This window comes from Myotis yumanensis, unplaced genomic scaffold (genome assembly GCF_028538775.1).
Source record: "Myotis yumanensis isolate MYYU_CA2020_CCGP unplaced genomic scaffold, mMyoYum1.0.hap1 SCAF_20, whole genome shotgun sequence".
Classification (NCBI taxonomy): Eukaryota; Metazoa; Chordata; class Mammalia; order Chiroptera; family Vespertilionidae; genus Myotis; species Myotis yumanensis.
The window spans coordinates 9,524,933-9,548,970 of NW_027223771.1; the positions used below are offsets into that span (position 1 = coordinate 9,524,933).

The 24,038-nt window shown below is 58.2% G+C and overlaps 1 protein-coding gene across 2 annotated transcripts; it reads left to right on the top strand.

Annotated features, from left to right (window-relative positions):
• The first annotated feature begins 1,115 nt into the window (after positions 1 to 1,115).
• On the top strand, positions 1,116 to 23,532 carry OCA2 (OCA2 melanosomal transmembrane protein). Of its 2 annotated transcripts, XM_070400405.1 has the most exons (23): positions 1,116 to 1,345; positions 1,926 to 2,024; positions 2,620 to 2,805; positions 3,754 to 3,811; positions 4,382 to 4,454; positions 5,805 to 5,962; positions 7,161 to 7,243; positions 7,350 to 7,503; positions 8,420 to 8,491; positions 9,203 to 9,268; positions 10,085 to 10,141; positions 10,690 to 10,814; positions 11,575 to 11,713; positions 12,279 to 12,411; positions 12,961 to 13,108; positions 14,300 to 14,357; positions 14,756 to 14,864; positions 15,983 to 16,110; positions 17,870 to 17,929; positions 18,418 to 18,522; positions 20,342 to 20,435; positions 21,360 to 21,453; positions 23,006 to 23,532. In XM_070400405.1, the coding sequence occupies exons 1-23, from the start codon at positions 1,116 to 1,118 to the stop codon at positions 23,088 to 23,090; spliced, it is 2,514 nt and encodes an 837-aa protein (XP_070256506.1). In that variant the 3' UTR covers positions 23,091 to 23,532. The 2 variants fall into 2 exon arrangements, with proteins under 2 accessions (XP_070256506.1, XP_070256508.1); XM_070400407.1 differs by lacking the exon at positions 8,420 to 8,491.
• Positions 23,533 to 24,038: the final 506 nt, after the last annotated feature.

A 24,038-nucleotide genomic window follows, 5' to 3' on the forward strand; every position in this document is an offset into this window, starting at 1 on the left:
ATCATGGATCCGCTGCCTCCTGCTCACCCCTACTGGGGACCGCAACCGGGGCATGTGCCCCGACCTGGTTCATAGGTCGATGCTCAACCACTGAGCCACGGCGGCCGGGCCTGGGACAGGTGTTGAGCTGGAGGCCCGGCGGTCAGATGTGTGTTTTGGAAAAATCCCTGAGGTCGTGTGGCAAGGAGCAGCCGGCCGGCTGGAGAAGCCGCTGACGGCCTCGCCCTGCGTCTGAGAGGGGCTGCCGTACGGCAGGGCGGGGGCACTTCATGGGTGAGGGCTCAGCTTGGTGAGAGTGGGTCACGGGGGCGGGGGAGGGGGTGTTTCCGTTGGTGAGGGGTGCACCTGGGTGGGACCAGTGCCAGGGCCCTGGGGCAGAGCCAGGAGCCGCCTCGGGACTCCCACGGGGGTGTCTGGGCACCTTGCAGTGTCAGGGAGACAGGACTGTAGTTGGACACAGTGGTCTGGGCTGCAAGTGGGGACGTGGGCGTCACCCGCCCGGGGGTGAGAACCTCGTGCGCTGGGTGGATTTTCCGGAGTTTTGGTTCCGGATTTTGTCTTTGTTGCCAACTGTGCTCCCCCCTCCTTCCTCCCCCCCGCCCCCCAGGCACCGGCAAAAGTCAGGACACACGTCCCTGGGTCTGGGAAGGGGGACGCGGGTGCTCCTCCCTGGTCATGGGGGCAAGGGAGACACACGGACACGTGTCCCTAGTCCTGGGGGACCCCACGTCAAAGGCACCTACCTCGGTTGCAGGCTCCTCCCCGGCCCAGGCCCTGGTCGGGGCTCGTGCAGGAGGCAACCAGTTGACGTCTCTCTCGCAGTGATGTCTCTGTCTCTCCCTCTCTCTTCCACTCTCCCTAAGAATCAATGGAAAAATATCCTACGGTGAGGATTAAAAAAAAAAAAAGGATCAACCAATGAATCATCAATAAGTGGAACCAAAATGGATGTTTTTCTCTCTCTAAAGAAAATCAATAAAAAAAGAAAAAGGAGGCCTTTCTGGTGTCCCGTTCGGCAGCGAGGGGCCCCGAGGTGCAGATAACCTTGCAGTTTGCTCGTAACTCGTGGTGCTTTCTCTCCGGCTGACCTAGTGAGCGGGCGGCGGCGGCAGACCATGCATCTGGAGAAGGAAGGTGGCCGGCTGAGCTCCGGCAAGCTGGAGGTGGAGCTCCATCAGACGTCCGCTTCCCCGCGTGCTGGGCTGGGACTCGCCGCCATCAGCCGCCGGCCACAGCTGGGAGTCAGGGGGTCAGACCCCGAGGGCCCCTACCCCCAGCAGGCGGCCGGGCAGAGCTGCTGGGCTCCTGTGGACCAGGATTTTGGTTCCTTCCTCACGGAGCAGAGGTGAGTTTAAAATGGTTTCAGCGCCCGGCCGGTGTGGCTCAGTGGTTGAGCATCGACCCACAAGGAACCAGGAGCTCACGGTTCGATTCCCGGTCAGGGCACATGCCCGGGTTTCCAGCTCCGTCCCCACTGTGGGGGGTGCAGGAGGCGGCCGACGGATGATTCTCTCTGATCATGGATGTTTCTCTCGCTCTCTTCCTGAACCACTGGGCCACACCGGCCAGACAGAACTCCAGCTTTTTTTTTTTTAACATTATTTTATTTATTTTAGAGTAGAAGTGAGAGAGAGAGAGAAACATCCATGATGGGAGAGAATCACTGATCAGCTGCCTTCTGCACGCCCCCTACTAGGGATCGAGCCTGCAACCCGGGCATGTGCCCTTGACTGGAATCGAACCCGGGACTCTCCAGTCCACAGTCCGACGCTCAGACCGGCTAGGGCCAGCTTTTTTCTGCAGAGACTGAATGTAGACCCTCACGGGAGACTTTTATCCCTGCCCCTCACTCTCTTGTGTCTCGAGGGCGCCCCCTGCTGGCGGGGGCGGCACCTGTCGCTTGTGCTGCTCTGTGTGTCTTTCAGGTCTCACTTGCCTTTCCCCGGGTTCTGCAGCTCCGGGCCCCGAGAAGCCTGCTGCACAGAAAGCACGCCTCTGCTGGGGGGCCCGTCCCAGGAGCGGGGGTGAGTACCCCCTTCCACTGAGCGGAGGCCTCTCTGAGCATCGCCCAGGTCTCAGGGGGAGGCCTTCTTCCGGGGAAAGGAACTTGTCTCTGACGCATCAGGGGCCAGGCTCTCTGCCCCTTACTGTCAGCTCCAGGGCCATGGTGTTTGTTTGTTTTTAATATATTTTTATCGATGTCAGAGAGGAAGGGAGAGGGAGAGAGAAAAACATCCACGAGGAGAGAGAATCATGGATCAGCCGCTCCTGCACGCCCCACACTGGGGATCAAGCCCACAACCCGGGCCTGGGCCCTGACCGGGAATCGAACCCTGACCTCCTGGTTCCTAGGTCGATGCTCACCCCCTGAGCCACGCCGGCCGGGCTGGCTGATGTTTCTCGAAGGCCCACAGTGCGTTTTGAAGATCCGAGTGGATTCAGACTCCCCTGGACCCAGTTGTTCTGTGATGTCATCCGTAGGGCCAGGCCCAGCCCCTCGACATCTGTCCTCGTTTTCGAAGCCGGGATGGAGTCCGCGTGTCCCATGCCAGCGTGAGATGTGGTCCTGTGTTGGAGACAGACTTGTCACATGAAAATAACCCCCATGTTGCTTTCCAGGGCGCGGTGCCTGCCCGTCTGCCACGCGGAGCTCATCACGGCGGAGTCCTGGGACCTCAGCTCGGCCGAGTGGGAGGGCACGTCGCTGCTGGGCAGTGAGGCGGCCGGGTCCTCCAGATCCGCCTCCTCGGACAGGGGGGACCTCCTGGAAGGGGCTCCCGTCCCGTTCCGCCTCTCCAAGCTGAGGTAGGAGGTCCCGGGGCCCCGTGTGGTCCAGGGTGACGGTCCCCCAGCGCGGCCCACTGGCCTGGGACGGGGCTGGGGGTCTCGCGCTCCCGACGCCCCGCCCACCCGGCAGGTGAAGGGGAGGGGCGGGGTTTTCAGGCTCCCAGGAGGACGTGTCGGGTGGCACGGGACCACGGTCGCTGCTTTGTCGCTTGGGCTCCCCTGTGGACATGGATCGGAAGGAAGGGCCCTGTTGAGACCCGAGTGTCGGAAAGCGGCATCTCGGGGACGGGCAGGGGCTCGGGTCAGGACCCCGGGTCCCCATTTGGGATCTGCAGCAGCTGAGGGACCCGCAGGGCCAAGCCCGTCTGTGCGGCTGTCTCCCCGTCGCCTGGTGGTCCCGCCTCATTCCACGGCGTCCTGTGGCCTCCACCCACGTGGGCTGCGGGGAAGCTCCCGGGTCGGTGAGAAGGCCCCACTCAGCAAGTGCCACCGTTTCTCTGTATCGGGGGCCAGTCTCTGCTGAAGCTTTTTAAAATATATTTTTAAATATTTTTATTGATTTCAGAGAGGAAGGGAGAGAGAGAGAATCATGGATCGGCTGCCCCCTGCACACCCCACACTGGGGATGGAGTCTGCAACCCGGGCCTGTGCCCTCACAGGAATCGAACCCTGACCTCCTGGTTCATAGGCTCAACCACAGAGCCACGCCGGCCGGGCACGTGTAGCTTCTTTGTGCTGACTGGCCTCCGGCCTCTCCCGGGCCTGACAGATGATTGGCTAATCATCCCTGGGCCGGAGGTGACAGGCGGGCGTGTGGCCCCTCCTACCGTGTCACAGAGAGAATCCAGACACGAGGTCTGAGACGGGGTCCCCAGGGCCTCCCGGAGGCGTGTGAGGTTTGGCGAGCCTGGGCACAGGCAGACGGGACTGCCCGTGTGTGACGCAGACCCGGCTTTTCTCCCGTAGGCGCTGTGCGCGGCGGCTGAAAGTCATGGGCCTCTTCGTCTTCGTGGTGATGTGCTCGGTGAGTCTCACGCCCGGGGGTGCTGGGGAGCGGGCGCCCGAGGTGTGGGCTCACACGCTTCTGTGGAGGCGGGGCCTGGGGCGGGGGCGGGGGCTGGCAGAGCTCCTCTGTCCTGGACCCACGTCACAGCGACCTGGCTTTGCTCCATAGAAGGCAACTGGCTGCCCCTGGTCTCCCCACTCCCTCCAGGGGCCCCCCAGCTGTCACTCACCCCCTATTATCTTTTTATTTTTCTCTTTTAATCCTCCCCCGAGGATATTTTCCCATTGATTTCTAGGGGGAGTGGAAGGGAGAGGGAGAGACAGAGAAACATCGATGTGAGAGAAACACATCGATAGGTTGCCTCCTGCACGAGCCCTGAACCAGGGCCCGGGCCGGGGAGGAGCCTGCAGCCGAGACACATGCCCTTGACCAGAATCGAACCCGGGACCCTTTGGTCCGTAGGACGATGCTCTAGCCACTGAGCCACACTGGCCAGGGCTCCTCCCCCTATTTTCAGTGGTGACCCATCCTCTGTGAGCCGTGTCGCGCTTACCCACAAGCCCTCCTGAAGTGCTTCTGGTCCTGCAGGTCTCGTTCAGCCTGTATCCCGACGAAGGGACGCTCTGGCAGCTGCTGGCCGTGTCGCCGCTGGAAAGCTACTGTATCTGAACCGAAAACGGTGCGGGCGGGAGGTGGACGGTGTCTGAGGCTGAGAGTCACAGGGCAGAGAGGCGCCCAAGCCCAGTTCCAAGGTCACCGCACAGGCCAAGGGCGCTGAGTGAAGGACGAGGCCTCGGCACAGAAGGGGAGGGAGCTGTGAGAGCCCGCGGTGGGCGGGTGGCGGCGAGGATCCCCACGCGAGGCGGGTGCCGCTTTCAGGTGCCTGGGTTCCGGTCCTGGGTCTGGCGACGGCTTGGTTTCTTGGCGACGGCTTGGTTTCTTCCCGTGGTGTGTTCTCTGGGTCCCTGGCAGGCGGCCTGGCTGGTCGTGAAAAAGCAGACGTGTGTGTAGGATAGATGTTCGAGTGTGTGCGTCAGCTGCGGCTGACGGTGTGGATTCAACACCGTTTCTCAGCTCTGGGGGCTGGAAGTTCAAGGCCAAGGTCTTGCGGGCGGATCTGGTGCCTGGTGAGGTCTCTCTTCCTGGCTTGCAGGCCGCCGCCTTCCTGTTGCGTCCTCCCAGGTGTGTCTTGGTGCTCTGTGTGGAGTGAGAGAAAGCTCTCTGATGTTTCTCTCTCTCTTTTGAAAACATTTTTTATTGCTTGATTTTAGAGAGAGGAAGGGAGGGAGGGAGAGAGAGAGAAACGAGCATCAGTCTGTTTACCTCTTATTGATGCATTCATTCGTTGGTTCTTGTGTGTGCCCTGACCGGGGATCGAACCCACAACCTTCGTGTGTCAGGATGCTGCTCTAACCAGCTGAGCTACTCGGCCAGGGCTGGTATCTCTCTTTTTTTAAAAAAAAATATTTTTTATTGATTTCAGAGAGGAAGGGAAGAGGGAGAGAGATATAGAAACATCCATGATGAGGGAGAATCGTGGATCGGCTGCCTCCTGCACACCCCCCACTGGGGATCGAGCCCGCAACCCGGCATGTGCCCCGATTGGGAATCGAACCCTGACCTCCTGGTTCCTCGATCGATGCTCAACCACCGAGCCACGCCAGTTAGGGCCGGCATCGCCCGTTATAAGGACACTATTCCTGGCAGGTCAGGGCCTCACTGCTGGCCTCAGTGGCTCCCTTAGAGACTCGCCCCCCATCTCTACACAGCCAGGCCTTGGACGTGGATTTTTGGAGGGACACGGACACTGGTCCGTAGTCCTGAGGGAACGCTTGGAGATGAGTGTTTGGAGGGGTTTGTGTGCATCTGGTCAGAGGTGGGCAGTTTCGCTGTTTGTGGTTGCCATGGTAGCCTCTCTCCATCTGGGTGTGGCTCTCCTCCCCCCGGGGCTGGAGAAGGGGGTGGACTCCAGGCCTCTCCTTGCTCCGTGCTCACCTTAACGTCCCCCCAGCTGCCAACCTCAGCAGCCGGTCCGACTCCACGCTGCTCCGGGTGGACCTGGCGGGGGCCCTGGTGGCCAGCGGCCCGAGTCGTCCGGGAAGAGAAGAGCGTGTGGTGGTGGAGGTGACGCAGGCCGGCGCTCCTGGCTCCAGGCGGCGGCCCCAGCAGGTCCAGCTTCTAAGTTGTTTGGAAGGAATTGTGAACACTCACCCCAGGGCTTTATAAACCGACTTTCCTCCTGACGGACCGGATGGGGAGCCAGGAGGCAGTGGGGCCATTATCCGGCGAGCCCTCGCCTTTTGCTCTGTCTCTGAAATTCTCTTTTTCTCCCTTTTCTCTACGTCAATTACCAAAATCTTGCCATTTCAGTAAAATCAAGCTAGGAAGCACGTTTTCATTGTTGTTAATCCTCACCGGAGAATCCTATATAATGAAAGTGTAAGATGCTAAGTGTCTGACCGTCCGGTCGACCGCTCGACCGGTCGCTATGACGTGCACTGACCACCAGGGGGCAGATGCTCCAACCAGTAGGTTAGCTTGCTGCTGGTGACTGGCCGATTGGGACTGGGCAGGAGGGCTGGTCATGCCCTGGAGCCTTCCCTCAGTCCCTCCCTGGCCGGCCAGCCGGCCCCCATCGGTCCCCAGTTGGGTCCAGGCAAGATGGCCTGATGGCCCCAATCACTGGCCAGGCCGAGGAACCCCACCCATGCACAAGTTTGTGCACTGGGCCTCTAATATTTTTCTATTGATTTTTAGAGAGAGAGGAAGGAAGAAAGAGAGAGAGAAACATCGATGGGTTGCCTCCTCTTCTGACCAGGGCCAGGGATCGAGCCTACTACCCAGGTACGTGCCTATGACCGGAAATCGAACCCATGACCCTTCGGTCAGGGCAAACGGGTAGCCCTTTTAGGCAAGTGTTTCTTCTATGTTGCCCACTAAGACAGAGGCCTCCAGGCTCGGCCGGCATGGCTCAGGGGTTGAACATGGACCCATGAACCAGGGGGTCACAGTTCGATTCCCCATCAGGGCACATGCCCGGGTTGCAGGCTCGATCCCCAGTGTGGGGTGTGCAGGAGGCAGCCGATCGATGATGTTTCTCTCTCATTGATGTTTCTCTCTCTCTCCCTCTCCCTCTCTCTCTAAAAAAATTAATAAAAACATATTTTTAAAAACCACGCAGAGGCCTCCGAAGTGGGCATTTCCAGCTCCCCGTGGGCTGGGCTGCTCGTGTTGGGGGGCGGGGGGACTCTCAGGTTCCCTCTTTCCCCTTTTCTGATTCTAAACCAGCACCCACACAGCACGGCCCCGGGTCCCGGTGCTGGTCAAGGTCAAAGCCTTACCACGGCGTCACTCTTGGACTTTCAAGGTCACGCACAACTGGACGGTGTTCTTAAACCCGCGACGCAGCGAGCACGTGGTGGTGAGCAGGACCTTCGAGGTTCCGAGCAGGTGGGCCTCCGGTGACGGCCGTGGGGGGCTGGCGTGGGAAGGAGGGACGGGAGGGGCTTTGCCGACAGCCAGTAAGATGCTCTGAGCACCGGCGCTCCGTCTGCAGGGACGGGGTTTCCATCAGCGTCCGCGCGGCCCTGCAGCAGCCCCGGGCGGTGCCCCTGCTGCTGGCGCACCAGCACCTCCGTGCCAGCGTGGAAGCCCAGGTGACCGCGGCCGCCGCCATCCTCTCGGGGGTCTATGTGCTGATCATATTCGAGGTAACCCTCGCGCCTGTCCCAGACTCACCCACATGTCAGTGCCTTTATTGATGTCAGAGAGGAAGAGGGAGCGAGAGAGAGAAACAGTGAAGAGAGAGAATCATGGATCGGCTGCCTCCTGCACGCCCCCTACTGGGGATGGGGCCCACAACCCGGGCCTGTGCCCTGACCGGGAATGGAACCGTGACCTCCTGGTTCACAGGTCGACGCTCAACCCTGAGCCAGGCCGGCTGGGCTCCTGATGGTTTTACTATCCACTGGGCACCATTGCTGATGTGAAACACAGTTTGGGCCAGAAACACAAGATAAATGATTTTTCCTTAATTATTGATTTTCGTGGTAACGAGTTATTGCCTCAGCAGCTTCCAGGGGTGTCCGCTGAGTTCTTTCTGGGTCTCTCTCCTGTTTCTCTGGATGCCGTTCGGAACGTCGGCATTTAATAAATTCGACATGCTCTAATCTGTTACAGTCACGAGGAATTTCAAAAATGCAGTCCGAGGCCAATTTATTTTTGAAAAGACTTCTCTGCTATGCTAGGGTTTGTCATCTCTCTCTCTCTTTTTTTTTTTTTTTTGTATACTTTTGAAGCCTTTGGAAATTACATAGTTTGGGCCCTGCAGGCTTCCTGGGAGAAGCTACTTTATGTATCCAGCCTCCTGCTTCTGCTTGCGGGTCACCTCGTTCCTCAGGAAAGAAAAGCAGCTTCGTCAGGGGAGGCGCGAGGGTGGCCGTGTGTGCTGTTGGGGTGCCCGGTTTGTGGGACGGGAGGACCCCCGATGCATTCATCATGCTCACGGATGTGGTATAGGATGGCCAGGCCGGCCCAGACTGATGCCAACGCAGGCTTTTATGTGTTTTAAACCCTCCCCCACCCCCCGTGGACTGGACGCCAGTCATGTCCTGCGTCTCTCTCCAGATCGTCCACAGGACACTGGCAGCCATGCTGGGCTCCCTGGCGGCGCTGGCGGCTCTGGCTGTGACGGGGGACGTAAGTGGGGGCATTTCCCATCGAGGGCGTAGAACACCCGATCCAGGGACGGCTCAGGGATTGGGCTCAGCTCCTGGTTCCCACTGTCTTATATACTGTTCCCACTTGCCCCTCCAGGAACAAACAAACTTTTTGTTGTTAATCCCACTGAGGAGACTTTTTTCCATTAACTTTTAGAGAGAGTAGAAAGGAGGGAAGGAGAGAGGGAGGGGCGGGGGGGATCGATGTGAGAGAGACACGCCGATTGGGTGCCTCCTGCATGTGCCCCCACCAGGACTGGGGGTGGAGCCTGCAACCCAGGTACGTGCCCTGAACTGGGGATCGAACCTGCGACACTGAGGTGTGCGGGCCGGCGCTCTAACCACTGAGCCACGCCGGCCAGGGCAGAACGAACAGACCTCATGGCTCTGAGGAGTGTTCTCCGTTTCTCTCTCTCTCTCTCATTTCCTGTATTTGTCTCCATCGCTAAAACAAACCTTTTAAGAAGAGAAATGTGCTTTTCTTGTGACTCAGTGCAAAGGCCTGAGGTTGGGATGCGCGGTCGCCCCGGTTCTCAGCGCGATGTGCTCCGAGGCCCGCGGACGGACGCGCGGAGTCTGGCTCTGGCTCTGGCTCTGGCTCTGGCGCAGGCGGGGCGCCTGGTAGAGGCAGGGTGCCTGCAGGAGCCCCGGCACCCCCGGGACTGACAGGCGGCTTTCTGCTTCCTCGCAGAGACCCAGCCTCACCCACGTGGTGGAGTGGATCGACTTCGAGACGCTGGCCCTGCTGTTCGGCATGGTAATCCGGGCCCCGGCGCGCCCTCCAGGACGGGCTGTCCCCGCCGCTGCCGCTGCCGCTGCCGGTCCTTCTTGTAGCAAAGAAACACGACCAGCCTCCAGGGCCTCGGCGGCAGGAGCAGATCAGTAGCAGCACCTACGTGCTCCCCTGGGAGATAAAGGGTGTCAGGAGCAAACCCGTGTCACAGACCAAGTATAAGTCCTAAGACCGGGCGTCACGCCTTCAGATGTGCTCAGAGGTTATTCTCTGGTCAGAGGTCAGGGTTCAGCTCAGACCGCTGGGGTCAAGGGCCAGGCGCCAGGTTGCCTTTTGGGGTCACCGAGGGTGCGTATTCCCACCAGCTCAGCGTCGTCAATAGGAAGAAACACATTGAATAGCGACCTGGGCTCACACACAGCCCAGAGGGTGAGCGTGCCCTGCACCTGCTCCTATCTGCACGCCTTGGCCCGTGGGTGACAGAAGCTCTTTATCCGAGGGAACGGAGTGCGGCCCCGTCAGCACCGAGCCGGTGGCGTTGCTCAGGCCGCATCAGGGCCCTTTGCCTCCGGCTTCTAGTTTGTGGGAGTGTCACCTCCCGTCTCTGCCCCCAGGTCCCTGGAGCAGTAAGAGCAGCTGTGTTTACTGTGAAGGTTTGGGGGTGGGGGGGGTGACCATGTACTTGGGGCGCATGCCCTGGACCAAACGCAGGTGCTGGCCTCCAGCGAGGGCTCCACACAGGGCCGGCTCAGCACGGCCGCAGCGCGGTGACGGGCGGCTGCCGAGGGCGGACGTGCCCAGCCCCTCTGATGCCTCGTCCCCCTTCTCCTCTCCCCGCAGATGATCCTAGTAGCCATATTTTCAGAAACCGGATTCTTTGATTACTGTGCTGTCAAGGTAAGTGCGAGGTAGCAAGGAATAGCTAGGTATGTATTCATTGGTTTTAATTATTTCCTACCATTACATACGTAATAAATAACGCTACTATTTTATTGACTTATTTTAGATTTTTGTTGCTTTCAGAGAGGAAGGGACAGGGAGAGGGATGTTTGCCGGCTTTGAGCACCGTTTGCAGTTTTTAATCCTCACCTGAGGATATGCGTATTGATTTTATTTTTTTAAATATATTTTTATTGATTTCAAGCCCTGGCCGATGTGGCTCTGTTGGGATTTCAAAGAGGAAGGGAGACGGAGAGAGAGAGAGCAACTGCCTCCTGCACGTCCCCCGGTAAGGGTCAAGCCCGCAACCCGGGCGTGTACCCCACGGGGAATCGAACCGGCGACCTTTTGGTGCCCAGGCGATGCTCAGCCCCGGCCACACCGGCCGGGCTGTGGGTCCGGCTCCTGGCCCACCGAGCGTTGTGCACTCCGACCCCTGGTGCTCAGAGCCCCTCGGGGAAAGTTGTGCCGCCTTCCGCCCGCTGACCCCGTCTGCTGTGTCCCAGGCCTACCGACTGTCCCGGGGGAGGGTGTGGGCCATGATCATCATGTTGTGCCTCTTCGCCGCCGTCCTCTCCGCCTTCCTGGACAACGTCACCACCTCGCTCCTCTTCACGCCCGTGACCATCAGGTGGGCGTGCGGAGCGGCCCGTGCCGCGGGGCTCTGAGCTGGGAGGAGGGAGGGCCCCTCCTGTCAGCCTGGAAGACCCCGCTTCTCTGTGCCGTGGAGCGCGAGTTCCTCCTCTGAGGTCAGAGGGCGTCGTCCAAGGGCAGGGGTGTTAGGGTGCTGGCGTCTGAGAAGAGGCCATGTCCTGGGCTGCTGTGTTCAGAGGCGCCGTGTGTCCGACACTTTGGCTAAAATTTTGTTGATGCTAATCCTCACCTGAGGGTATTTTTCCACTGATTTTTAGGGAGAGTGGAAGGCGGGAGAGACAGAGAAACACCGATGTGAGAGAGACACATCGATTGGTTGCCTCCTGCACACGCCTGACCAGGGCCCATGTGTTGTTGCCTTTCCTGTATGTGCGTGTGTGTGTTTGTGCGTGCAGATGTGTGCATGTGTATGTGCGTGTGCGTGCGTGTGTGTGTACACACTTCCCTTGTACAAGCTCTAAAAACATTTAGGTTGCACATAGGCCTTTCCCACTTTCCTCTATTTGTGTGTGGGGTTTTTTAGGTCTTATATATTTATAGATTTCATAGAGGAGGGGAGAGGGAGAGGGAGAGAGAAACACCAATAATAGAGAGCCTTGGATCGGCTGCCTCCTGCACGTCCCCCACGGGGGATGGGGCCCGCCACCCGGGGGGGGGTCCTGCCGGGAATGGAGCCGTGACCTCCTGTCCACCGGTCGACGCTCAGCCACGGAGCCACGTTTCTCTGCTTGTGGCAGGCTGTGCGAGGTGCTCAACCTGGACCCCCGGCAAGTCCTGATCGCGGAAGTGATCTTCACCAACATCGGGGGCGCCGCCACCGCCATCGGGGACCCGCCCAACGTCATGATCGTGTCCAACCAGGAGCTGAGGAAGATGGTGCGTGCCAGGCCCCGGGGCGGTCCCTGCGAAGCCGAGACCCGCCTCCTTGCCCACTCGCATACTGCTCAGCATGGGGGCCTGTAGGAGACCCCCTGCCCATGTCCTCCCTGCACATGACGTGCTGTTGGCCCGCCCGTGAGGGGGAGGCTGGGGGACTGGCCTTCCTGCGTAGAGCTGAGTGGTCTGAATTCATTCTCGCTCCGACGCATTTTAAAACAATAAGTTTTCATTGATTTCAGAGAGGAAGGGAGAGGGAGAGAGAGAGAAACATCAGTGATGAGAGAGAGTCATGGATCGGCTGCCTCCTCCACGCCTCACCCTGGGAACCGAGCTCACAACCCGGGCCTGTGCCCTCCGTGGGGAATCGAACCCTGACCTCCTGGTTCATAGGTCGACGCTCGGCCGGGCTGCTTCTGCTGCATTTTTAAGGAAAGGCTTGGCTGACAGCATCTGTTTATGTGCTGTCGGTGACAGGCCTGGGGACTGCCGTTTCCCCGTGGGGCTCGGGGGCGGTGTGGTTGTGGTGGGAGGCCCGTCCGTGAGTCTCCCTGTCCGTCCCCAGGGCCTGGACTTCGCGGGGTTCACGGCCCACATGTTCGTGGGGATCTGCTTCGTCCTGCTCTTCTCCTTCCCGCTCCTCCGGCTCCTCTACTGGAACAGGAAGCTGTACAATAAGGAGCCCAGTGAGATTGTGGGTGAGTGCCAGCCCCTGGTCACTTAGACCCGCGCACCCCCGGGTGGTCTTGTTCCCCCGGAGAAGCTGCCAGAGGAAGGCTGCTGTGCCCAGTGGCTCGAGCACCCGATTCCCGGTCAAGAGCATGATCCTGGGTTGCAGGTTTGATCCCCGGCCCCAGTCGGGGTGCGTGCGGGAGGCCACCCATGGATGCCAATTGATGTGTCTCTGTCACATCCATGTTTCTCTCTCTCTCTCTCTCTCTCCCTCGCTCCCTCTCTCTCTCCCTCCCTTTCCCTTCCTCCCTGAAACCAGTAAAAATACCTTTTTAAAAAAGAAGTGACATTGCTTTGCACCCACGGTAACTTTTAAAAGTCAGCTGTGTCCCCGCGTCCGTGACAGTCACGCGGTGCTGGGAGGCGCCGGTGGTGTGGGCCAGGTTCTATCTGTGCATCCCCGGGCGCGGCTGGGAGGGACCGTGTGTCTTGTTCTGGGCGGCGGAGAGGGAAGCAGGTGTCTGCCGGCCCCCGAGGCTTCAGGAGACTCCGGCCTTGGCTTCCTCTCCCCGCAGAACTGAAGCACGAAATCCACGTGTGGCGCCTGACGGCCCAGCGCATCAGCCCGGCCAGCCGGGAGGAGACGGCGGTGCGCGGCCTGCTTCTGGGGAAGGTGCTGGCGCTGGAGCGGCTGCTGGCCCGGCGGCTGCACACCTTCCACAGGTACCGGGCTGGGCTGTGCCGGGCTGGGCTGTGCCGGGTCCACTCGGCCTCCACGCCGGTCGTCCTTGTTCCCGGTTGTTCCGGGGGTGGGATGGCATCGGCCACCTCTCCGCCAGCACCGAGTCGTGCCCAGGCGTCCCACTGTGTGCCGACCGAGTGAGGGACAGGGCGGCCCCACGGGACCAGAGGGGAGCACCCTGCATGCGGCACCCTGTGCTCGCCCTCGTGGTGTGTGGTGGTCTCCGCCTTCGCTGAGCTCTGCTGAGCCCTGGTTAGGAGGAGAAAACCCAGGCTCAGAGAGTGAGTGACTTGCCCGGGGTCACACGGCGAGGAAAGGGTGCAGGGGCACGGAAGGCACCTCCCGGCCACCCCGTCCCACGGCCACACGTCCCACGCGCGGCACAGCAAGACTCGCAAAGAGTGAACGTGACAAGCTGACCGAACGCTGTATTTTACCTGTGACTGACTCAGGGAGCCCCAAGGATAGCTGATCATACTCAGTTCATTTTCTGCCCTTTTAGAAACATAGATATGTACACACATTTTTTTACTGATTTCAGAAAGAGGAAGGGAGAGGGGAGAAAGAGAGAGAAATGTCCAGGAGGAGAGAGAATCATGGGTCGGCCGCCTCCTGCACGCCCCCTTCCGGGGATCAAGCCCGCAACCCAGGCAGGTGCCCTGGCCGGGAACCGAACCACTGAGCCACACCAGCCCGGCGTGGGAGGAAGTCTTTTGACGTCGATTTCCAGGGAATCGAAATCGCCCCCAGAGCGAGTGGCGTTTCTTTTAGTGTTTTGTCCTTTTGTTGGCCGAGTTGTAATTATGTCACATCCTCATTTTGGGGGGAAAAGAAACAAATGCAGAAAACAAGTGAGGGAGGAACACAGGATGGCTCAGCGACCGTCCTCCCCTGTTCACATTTGGGCCGTGTCCTGACGAGCCTCGCGCTCACTCGTGCACATGCTCGCACACGCACACGGTCCATCACGCGTCCCCATCGTCTTGTGGGCTGTTTTTCTTCGGAAACAAAGCGAACGTCTTTCCCAATCCACAAACCCGGCGTCCCCGGCCGCCTCCCCTGGGCCTCGTGACCTGGCCTCACCGGGCCTCGTGACCCCCAGGACGGCGCCCTGCACGCCAGGCCCCCACAGCATCGCCAGGAAGCTGAGGTGTCTCCTTCTTCCATTTCAGACAAATCTCACAGGAGGATAAGAACTGGGAGACCAACATCCAGGAGCTGCAGAAAAAGGTACCGGGGTCCCTGTGCTGCGCCCCACAGGACGGCTGAGTGAGCGGCCCCTCTCTCTGTGGCCCCTGTCGTACCTGAGACCTAAGGGATTCCCAGGAGCCCCCGGGGAAAGCCTTTTCCAGAAGTGGTAGGTGTAGTTTGTCCACAAATCGGTGATGAGAGCGAGTCTCGGATCGGCCGCCTCCTGCACGCCCCTCAGTGGGGCTCGAGCCCGCAGCCGGGCGTGTGCCCCGACGGGGAATCGGACCCTGACCTCCCGGTTCGCAGGTGGACGCTCAGCCACTGACGTTCCGTCCACGAAGTCCCCGTTTCCATCCTGGGGAGACATCCCGAGGGATTCGGCCCCGGGCACGCCGGCCCCAGGGCAGGAATCGGACGACGGCTTTCTTCTCTCCCAGCACAGAATCTCGGACAGGGTCCTGCTGGCCAAGTGCCTGATGGTGTTGGGGTTCATGATCTGCATGTTCTTCCTCAGCTCATTCGTCCCTGCCGTTCACCTGGACCTGGGTGAGTCCCCTGCGGCCCGGCTTTGTCGCCCTGGACGCCACGGGCCGGAAGGGGAGGGTTCGCGCTTGTCCCAGCCCTGGCTGGGGTTTCCCAGTGGTTAGAGCGTCGGCCCAGGGACCGAAGGGTCTCGGGTTCGACTCCCGGTCCAATGCACAGGCGTGTCTGGGTTGCAGGTTCCATCCTGGCCGGGGCTTAAAGCCTCGATGGCTACAAAACTGCGTGTGTTTAGCCTGGGACGTCAACACTCTGTATTAGGTGCCTCATTTCTTTTGTGAGGCTGAGGTGTTCGCTGCTTCTCTGCTTTTAAATCTTGTGTTTCCGCCCTGGCTGGTTTGGCTCAGCAGATGGGGCCTCGGCCCTCGGGGCTGAAGGCTCTCGGGTTCGATTCCGGTCAGGGGCCTGCACGTGGGTTGCAGGCTGGACCCCCGGCCTCGGTCGGGGCACATCGGGGAGGGAACCAGTCGATGAGTCTCTCTCACATCGATGTTTCTGTCTTTCTGTCTCTCCCCCTCCCTTCCACTCTCTCTAAAAACCACTGGGGAAATATCCCTGGGGGAGGATTAATAGAAAAATAAAAAAGAAACAAACTCACCATCACCAATTTTAATTTTAAAGAAATCTTCTGTTTGCAGGTCTGGTTCATATTCAGGAGCTTCTCTCGGAGGGCCCTGGGAGATGTAGCCTGTATCTTTGTTGTTCACAGTGAAGGGAGTCAGGTTGATTAGGAAGAAAAGCCTCATTAGCATATGTTAATGCATCATTATTGATTCCAGGGAGGAAGGGAGAGAGAGAGATAGACACATTGATAACGAGAGAGCATCATCGATCGGCTGCCTCCACAATGGGGATCGAGCCCACAACCCGGGAACCGTGACCTCCTGGTTCATAGGTCAAAGCTCAACCACGGAGCCACACCGGCCAGGCCGTGGGTTCACTGTCTTGACTGTAGTGTTGGTTTCGTGGGCATGTAATGACCCAAATCACAAACCGTACATTTAAAGCCCGTTCAGTTTGCAGGGTGAGTTGTCCTCGTGAGGAAAAAGGCGATCGCTCGGTGAGACGTTGACGGGCAAGTGAGCAGGTGGACTCCGGCCACAAGCCCCTTGTTTGCCTCACAGGGTGGATGGCCATTCTGGGCGCCATCTGGCTGCTGATCCTGGCGGACATCCACGACTTCGAGGTCGTTCTGCACCGAGTGGAGTGGGCGACGCTGCTGTTCTTCGCGGCCCTCTTCGTGCTGATGGAGGTGAGGCTTCCCGGCTTCTGCAGAATGACCTTTTACCGAGTTTTTGTTTTTTTTTAAATATACATCTTTATTGATTTCAGAGAGGAAGGGACAGGGAGAGAGGGATAGAAACATCAATGCTGAGAGAATCATGGACCGGCTGCCTCCTGCACGCCCCGCACGGGGGATGGAGCCCGCAACCCGGGCAGGTGCCCTGACAGGGAATCGAACCCTCAACCTTTGGGTGCACGGGATGGTGCCCCAACCAGCTGAGCCACCCCGCCAGGGCTCTCCTGGCTGTTTCGATGCCTTTCTTCAGTGCCCCTGATTTCATGTTCATTTACATCTACAGTCCCTTGGGCCCCCTGTAACTTTCCCCTCATTCCTGAGAAATCTCTGGACTTCTAAAAGGTTTGTTTGTAAGGCCGATCAGCTCTCTCTCTTTATTTCCCCCTGTATTATGTTTATTTCTGTGCCCTGTTTCTGATTTTACGGGCGGGGGGCGGGGGGGGGGGGGGCGGAATGCTGTGTTTTCAAATGCCTGCTGGAGCGTGCCTCATTCGGGTTGAAGTCTGGACTCGAAGTTCTCTCCTGCTTCATGGAGACAGGAATTTTGCTCAGTCGACGTGTGAAATTCCGATGCTTGATGTTTTCCTGCTAGCTCTGTACACATGACTTCCGATTTCTCTGGTGAATTTAATGCGATTGGGTTTGCCTTTAAAACAAAACAAAAAAACACAAAAAACAAGTCCTGCCCTGGCTGGTTTGCTCAGTGGTTAGAGCGTCCATCCCTGCGCGAAGGGGTTTGATTCCTGGTCAAGGGCGGGTACCTGGGTTGCAGGTTCACGCCCCGGTCGAGGCGAGTGCGGGAGACAATCGATGTGAGATGTTCCTCTCTCTCTCTCTCTCTCTGAACCCTCCCTTCCACTCTCTCTAAAAATCAGTGGATAGAGGGTCCCGGGTTCAATTCCGGTCAAGGGCACGGACCTCGGTTGCAGGCTCCTCCCCGGCCCGGGCCCTGGTCGGGGCGTGTGCAGGAGGCGACCCATCGATGTGTCTCTCTCACGTGGATGCTTCTGTCTTTCCCTCTCTCTTCCATTCTCCCTGAAAATCAACGGGGAAATACCCTCTGATGAGGATTAACAAAAAATAAAAATTAAAAAAACCCTGGGGCAGGGTGGGAGTGGCCGGGAGTGGTCAGTAGGGAAAAGGAGACATATGTGACACATTCAACAACAATGAATTTAAAAGCAAATAAATAAAAGATAAAGTAAAGCCAAAAGGTATCCTCAGGAAGAATACCGGCCGGTGAGGATCAACAAAACAAAACCACAAAAAAAAAAAACCCACAAGCACCAATTCTTATCCAAGGGCGCCCTCTGCTGGCGGCCGAGGGAAGTTGGTGGGTCTGGCTGGCCCTTCTCTGGCCTCGCTGGGGTTTGTCTCTTTCTGGGGCAGGAGCTGGTGGGGCTGGGCTGTGTTCTTTTTCTTTTCTTTCTTAAATATATTTTTATTGATTTCAGGGAGGCAGGGAGAGAGAGAAATAGAAACATCAATGATGAGAGAATCGTGGGCTGGCCGCCTCCTGCACGCCCCCCACTGGGGATCGAGCCCCCAACCCGGGCCTGTGCCCCCACCGGGAATCGAACCCCGACCTCTAGGTGCACGGGACGGTGCCCCACCGACTGAGCCACCCCGGCCGGGGCTAGAGACATGGCTTTTGAAAATCTGCATGTTTTCTCCGTTTTAACTGATTCTCACTGACGTCCGTTTCTTCCAGGCGCTGGGGCACCTGCACCTGATAGAATACGTCGGCGAACAGACCACTTCGCTGATCAAGGTACAGCCCATGCGGCAATATGACGGGGGCTCCAGCCAGGGATCCGTTCATTTTGTAAAATTAAAAAAAAAAAAGTCTGGCAAGAATAGGTCCCATTAATTATGTAAAAAAGAGTGCAGTCGGGGACCTCTTCTATCCGGGGTTGCCTAGAGATGAAAGGCGGCTTTTTAAAAATGTATGTGATCACTGATGCCTGTCACGTTGCTATTAGCCTTTGGTTGAAACCTGTCTGAGCCGGTCGGCGTGGCTCAGGGGTTGGAGGTCAGCCTGTGAACCAGGAGGTCACGGTTCGATTCCCAGTCAAGGCACATGCCCGGGCTGCAGGCTCGATCCCCAGGGTCGGGGTGGCGTGGGCCGGTGCTGTGTGCAGCCTGGGAACCAGAGGAGGGGCCGCCAGCGCCAAGGGCCCTTCCGCCTGCTGAGGACGCAAGCCCGTGTGGCTGACGGGCAGCCGTGATGCCCAGCCCCGCTCTCGTCTCTCCCTCCAGATGGTCCCCGAGGACCGGCGCCTCGCAGCCGCCATCGTCCTGGTGGTCTGGGTCTCGGCCATCGCGTCTTCCCTGATCGACAACATCCCGTTCACAGCCACCATGGTGAGTCCCCCGTCCTGAGGCCCGGCGTGCAGCTGGACACAGTGTGGGCTCCCCCTTCCTGCCGGGGAAGGCAGCATGGAACCCTGACCCGTCCATCCGTCCCTGGCTGCACCCGCAGGCTTGGCTCACAGGCGGCAGAGCCAGGCGGAGGGCTGGGAGCCAAGGGCCCGAGGCCCCGCATCCTGGGTGAGCACCAGGGACAGCGACTGTTAGGTTAGGTGGCTCAGGAGGCGGCGCAAGAAATAGAGTCCAGTGAATCAGAAAAGAAAGGAAAGGAAAGTTTATTCTGCGTCCCCGGGAGACCCACGTACCCCCAAAGACAGGGCACGTGGATTCACGCCAACATGGAGGGGGGCGCTTTTTTTATACTGCGGTTGGGTGAGGGGCGGGGACATGAGCTGAGGTATTCAGTTGAGGAGGCTTCAGCTGCAGGGGGGTCAGCAAGGTATTCAGGGAGAAGGAGCCATCTGTGTCTGGCACGTTGACCTGTGAGAAATCCCAGGTCTGTGAGAAATTCCAGAGGAAGTCCATTGTCTCATCACATGTCTGCATGTATCCGATCCTGGGCTCTCTCCGATCCTGGGCTCTCTCCGACCTAACAGCGACCTTTTCCCTTTCGCTTCTGTTTATTTATTTGTTTTGTTAATCCTCACGCAAGGATGCTTTTCCCACTGATTTTTAGAGAGAGTGGAATGGAGGGAGGGTGAGGGAGAAACATCAGTGTGAGAGAGGTGCTTCGGTGGGTTGCCTCCTGCACGCTCCCCGGCCTGGGGCTGGGAATCGAACCTGCAACCCAGGTAAGTACCCCCCCCCCCCACCTGGAATCCACCCCCTGTGACCTTTGGTGCGTGAGCTGGTGCTCTAACCACTGAGCCCACTGGCCAGGGCTGCTGTTTGCTGTGAAGAGAATTAGCAGGCGCCCAAGGCAGAGGCTGGTTGAAGGCCTTCTCCTTCCTTCCCTGGGAACACGGAGCTGTTGTCCGGCCTCGGGCTCTGGTGCTGGGCACGGACAGGCCTTGGGGTTGTCTGTGTGCCCCTGACCCGGCCGAGATGGGGGGCACGTGCGAGAGGCCCCCACAGGGCGGCCCAGCCCCGTTCCCACGGTGCCTTCTGACACCGCCGACTGTGCGGCTTACTTGAATCTGTAATATTTTATTTCTTAAAAAATCAAACAGCCCTGGCCGATTTGGCTTAGTGGACAGAGCGTCGTCCGGGTTCGGTTCCAATCGAGGGCACGTGCCTGGGTTGCAGGCTCCTCCCCGGCCCGGGCCCTGGTCGGGGCGCGCGCAGGAGGCAACCCATCGATGTGTCTCTCTCACATCGATGTTTCTCTCTGTCTTTCCCTCTCTCTTCCACTCTCCCTGAAAACCAATAGAAAAATATCCTCAGGTGAGGATTCACAAATAATAAATAAATCAAGCCCTGGCTGGTGCTGCTCAGTGGTTAGGGTGTCGCCAGCCCCCAGCGTGGGTAATCTATGTGTCTCTCCCACATCGATGTTTCTGTCTGTCTGTCTGTCTGTCTCTCCTCCTCCTCCCTCCGCCCTCCTCCCTTCCACTTTCTAAAAATCAACAGGAAAAACACCCTCCTAAGAGAATTAACAACAAAAACAACCCGCAGCAGCCACCAGGGGGCAGCGAGGAGAAGGGGGCCCGTCGGTCCTAAGGCTGAACCCATGGGCTCCCACTCAAGGCCTGCGGGGTTCACACTCCCCTTTGGTTTCCTGCTCCCCGGAAGCGCCGAGGTCGGTGGTGGTGGGCCGCGGCCGGCCGCCTCCCTGGGCTCCGTGGGCGTGACGAGGGGACCTCTCCCTCCGCAGATCCCCGTGCTCCTGAACCTGAGTCAGGACCCCGAGGTCAGCCTGCCGGCGCCGCCCCTCATGTACGCGCTGGCCCTGGGCGCCTGCCTGGGAGGTAAGGCCTGCGCTGGGAGCGGGCGTCGGTGACCCACGGAGGGGAAGCAAGGGCACTCGGGCAGCCTCCTGCGCCCCTGGCCTGGGATCAGCGTGCCGTTCGGCTGAAGTTAGCGTTTTCCCGCTCAGCGTCTGGCCCACGGGGCTCCCACACTGCCCCTGAGCTCGCAGGGCTCCTGCTAGAGACCGGTTTCAATCAGAAGCCCTCCTCGGTGCAGGTTTCTCATTCCCTCCTCACGCCGTTGGGCATGAAAGGACGACGGCTGGCCTGAGAAGTGGAGATCGTTTGGGTTTTTTAAAATATTTATTTAATTGATTCAAGCGAGGAAGGAAGAGAGAGAGAGAAACATCCACGCTGAGAGAGAATCATGGATCGGCCGCCTCCTGCACGCCTCCTACTGGGGGTCGAGCCCACAACCCAGGCCCGTGCCCTGGACCGGGAATCAAACCATCACCTCCTGGTTCCTCGCCAGCCGGGCAGCAAGCTAATGTTTAAGTCGATCGGGTCGTATGGCCCCTGAATGAGGCTCAATATCCAACGGCCCCTTGGTGGGAAGAAGGTACCCCCCCCCCCCCCCAGCAGAAAGCGCTCACGGTTTAGAATATCGATGACTTGGGTGTAGAGCACAAAGACCCCAGACTCCGCCTTTGCTCGTGTCTCAGGGGTGTGTCTTACGTGCCCTTGATTCGGCTCCCGCGCCTGGCGACCCTGTGTGAGCGGCGGCCGCAGCAGCCCATCCTCAGCGGCCCACTCAGCTCCCGGGACCCAGCCCATGGCTTCTCTCTCGGAGCCCGTCCGTCTCGTGCTTGGCCTTCCCCCTGTCCTGCCGCCGCCTACTTCTCAGCATCATTGTCTGTCCCCAGCGTTCCGGGCGGAAGAGGACAGACACTACCACCGCGGCCTTAATATTAAATCTGGTTTCAGGCAACGGGACGCTGATTGGGGCGTCGGCCAACGTGGTCTGCGCGGGGATCGCCGAGCAGCATGGATACGGCTTCTCCTTCATGCAGTTTTTCAGGTACTTCCCAAACTCTGTCTGTGTAGAGAGAGTCTCACGTTCTTGTTTTTGTTTATTTCTTTAAAAAGAGCAGCGCATTTCTTAAGCGCGAGGGGCAGGCATGTTTGCAGCAGTTACGGAGTCTTTGTGTAGCTGCAGTCAGTGCAGAGAAAAACCCCATGAACAAAGGGGCCGGGCCGGGTGGCTCAGTGGTTGAGCATCGTCCTATGAACCAGGAGGTCACCGTTCCATTCCTGGTCAGGGCACAGGCCCGGATTCTCTCTCATCATGGGTGTTCCCATCTCTCTCTCCCTCACTCTTCCTCTCTCTGAAATCAATAAAAGTATATATATTTTTAAAAGGAGCCCCAGCCAGTTTGGCTCAGCGGATAGAGCATCAGCCTGTGGACCGAAGGGTCCCGGGTTCGATTCCGGTCAAGGGCACGGACCTCGGTTGCAGGCTCCTCCCCGGCCCAGGCCCTGGTCGGGGCGCGTGCAGGAGGCAACCCATCAACGTGTTTCTCTCACATCGATGTTTCTCTCTGTCTTTCCCTCTCCCTTCCTCTCGCTCTAAAAGTCGGTGGAAAAAATATCCCCGGGTGAGGATTAAAAAATAGTAAGTGCTTTGTGGCGGGAGCATCTTAGGGTTCTGTTTTTGTGGGGGGGGGGGGGCCAGGAAATAAAACCGCAGGGGAAGGAAGGGAAAGAAGAAAGAACTTTGCATGTGACAGTGCTGCGGGCAAGTCCTTTTTGATCTCGCCCCCTAAGAAACGATTCTATTTCCATCGCGGGGAATTGGGCCGTTCTTGCTTCACACACTCCAACTGAGCAACTGTCCCCCTTTGAGTTTCAAGATGACCCTTTAAGTGCAAGGAATACAGGGTATTTGAGATAGGGTTCATTTTTCCTTCCTTGTGCGGTGAAGTGTCCAGTGTGTGGCGTGGGCTAAACTCCACAGCTCTGAGCAAACAGCCATGTTGAGCTGTGCAAACCCTTTTCCGTAGACAAAGGTAGAGGGTGACACTTCACCGTTCTTTTAACATTTTCGAGGTGTCTGTGGGTTTGAAAATGAACTCTTTTCTTTTTTTTTAAAAAAGACCGAATGAGCAAAGCCTTTGATAGTGGTTTCACATTCTGCTAATTTCTGCCATAGTCTCTCTATTCTATTTTTAAATCTCACCCCAGGATGTGGTTATTTTTTTAAAGTTGATTTTAGAGAAAAGAAGGGTGAGAGAGAGAGAGACATAAATTTGTTGTTCCACGTCCATTGGTTGCTTCTTATAGGTGCCCTGACGGGGGATCGGACCAGCAACCTTGGTGTATCAGCAAAATGCTCTAACCACATAAGCCATCTCTGGCCAGGCTGCTATTTTATTTATTTATTTTTAATTTTATTTTCGAGAGAGAGGAATGGGGAGGGGAAGAGAGAGAGAGAGAGACATAGATCGGCTGCCTCCTGCCCTCCCCCTACTGGGGATGGAGCCCGCAACCCAGGCCTGTGCCCTGACTGGGCATCGAACCAGCGGCTCTCACCAGACGGCAGGTCCCACAATGCACCTGTCTTTGTGTTTCAGGTTGGGCTTCCCCATGATGGTGGTCTCCTGCATGGTGGCGATGTGCTACCTGCTGGTGGTCCACGTTGTGATGGGGTGGAGCTAACAGGGACACCTCCTCTGAAGACCGAGGGGAACCTGACCCGTCACCCGCGTCCGGAGAACACTCCCCCAAGGGCCACTCTTGGGAGGAGGAGAGGTGCTTCCGTGGGGGTGCGACGGAGGGCGGACCTTGGCACCCACACTCTTATCCGCCTGGATGCTGGCCAAACACGGCCGGTAGAAACGTGGGTCACTTCCCCAAGACACCCCGATAGGAAAGACGTGCGTTCAGGACCCTCCTTGTCGGAAAAGGCACCAATGCCGTCATCCATCCCAAATGGCCTGTGTTGCTCAGGGTCCCTTCGCCTGAGGCCGTCCACGGTTTTCCTTCGTGTCATCACTGTTCATATTAGAATAATGAGCATTCGAATTGTGTCCCCTCCGAAGACACGCTGTTCCTTGGGAAGGCCTACCCCTTGTAAGGCAACAGTTTATGTATTAAAAAAATAAATGAATAAACTCTCCCTTGGCAAATGGTCTTGGAATTTGCTAACCCCATCACATGTTGGGTAGTTTACATTATGCAACACGGCATTTCACGCCTGCGTTTCTCTCTGGAGTTATTCAGTCATCAGTTAAAACTCTAGAAAGCCGGCCTGGACAGGGTGGCGCAGTGATTGAGCACCGACCTAGGAACCAGGAGGTCACGGTTCGATTCCCGGGCAGGGCACATGCCCGTGTGGCAGGCTCGATCCCCAGTGTGGGGCCTGCAGGAGGCAGCTGATCCGTGATTCTCTCTCATCATGGATGTTTCTCTTTTCCTATTTCCTTCCTCCCTGGAGTCAATAAAACACACACGCGCGCGCGCACACACACACACACACACACACTTATATTACAAGATAGAAGATAGCTATGCACGTTCAAAGGCATTTAAATTTTGTCCCAGCCGAAACCGGTTTGGCTCAGTGGATAGAGCGTCGGCCTGCGGACTGAAGGGTCCCAGGTTCGA

Excerpts from the sequence above, each read along its gene's own strand:
- OCA2 (XM_070400405.1), top strand. The coding sequence starts at position 1,116 with ATGCATCTGGAGAAGGAAGGTGGCCGGCTGAGCTCCGGCAAGCTGGAG. Across the intron at positions 3,812-4,381 it reads TCTTCGTGGTGATGTGCTCG|GTCTCGTTCAGCCTGTATCC; the intron begins GTGAGTCTCACG and ends CTGGTCCTGCAG. Across the intron at positions 12,412-12,960 it reads GGAGCCCAGTGAGATTGTGG|AACTGAAGCACGAAATCCAC; the intron begins GTGAGTGCCAGC and ends CTCTCCCCGCAG.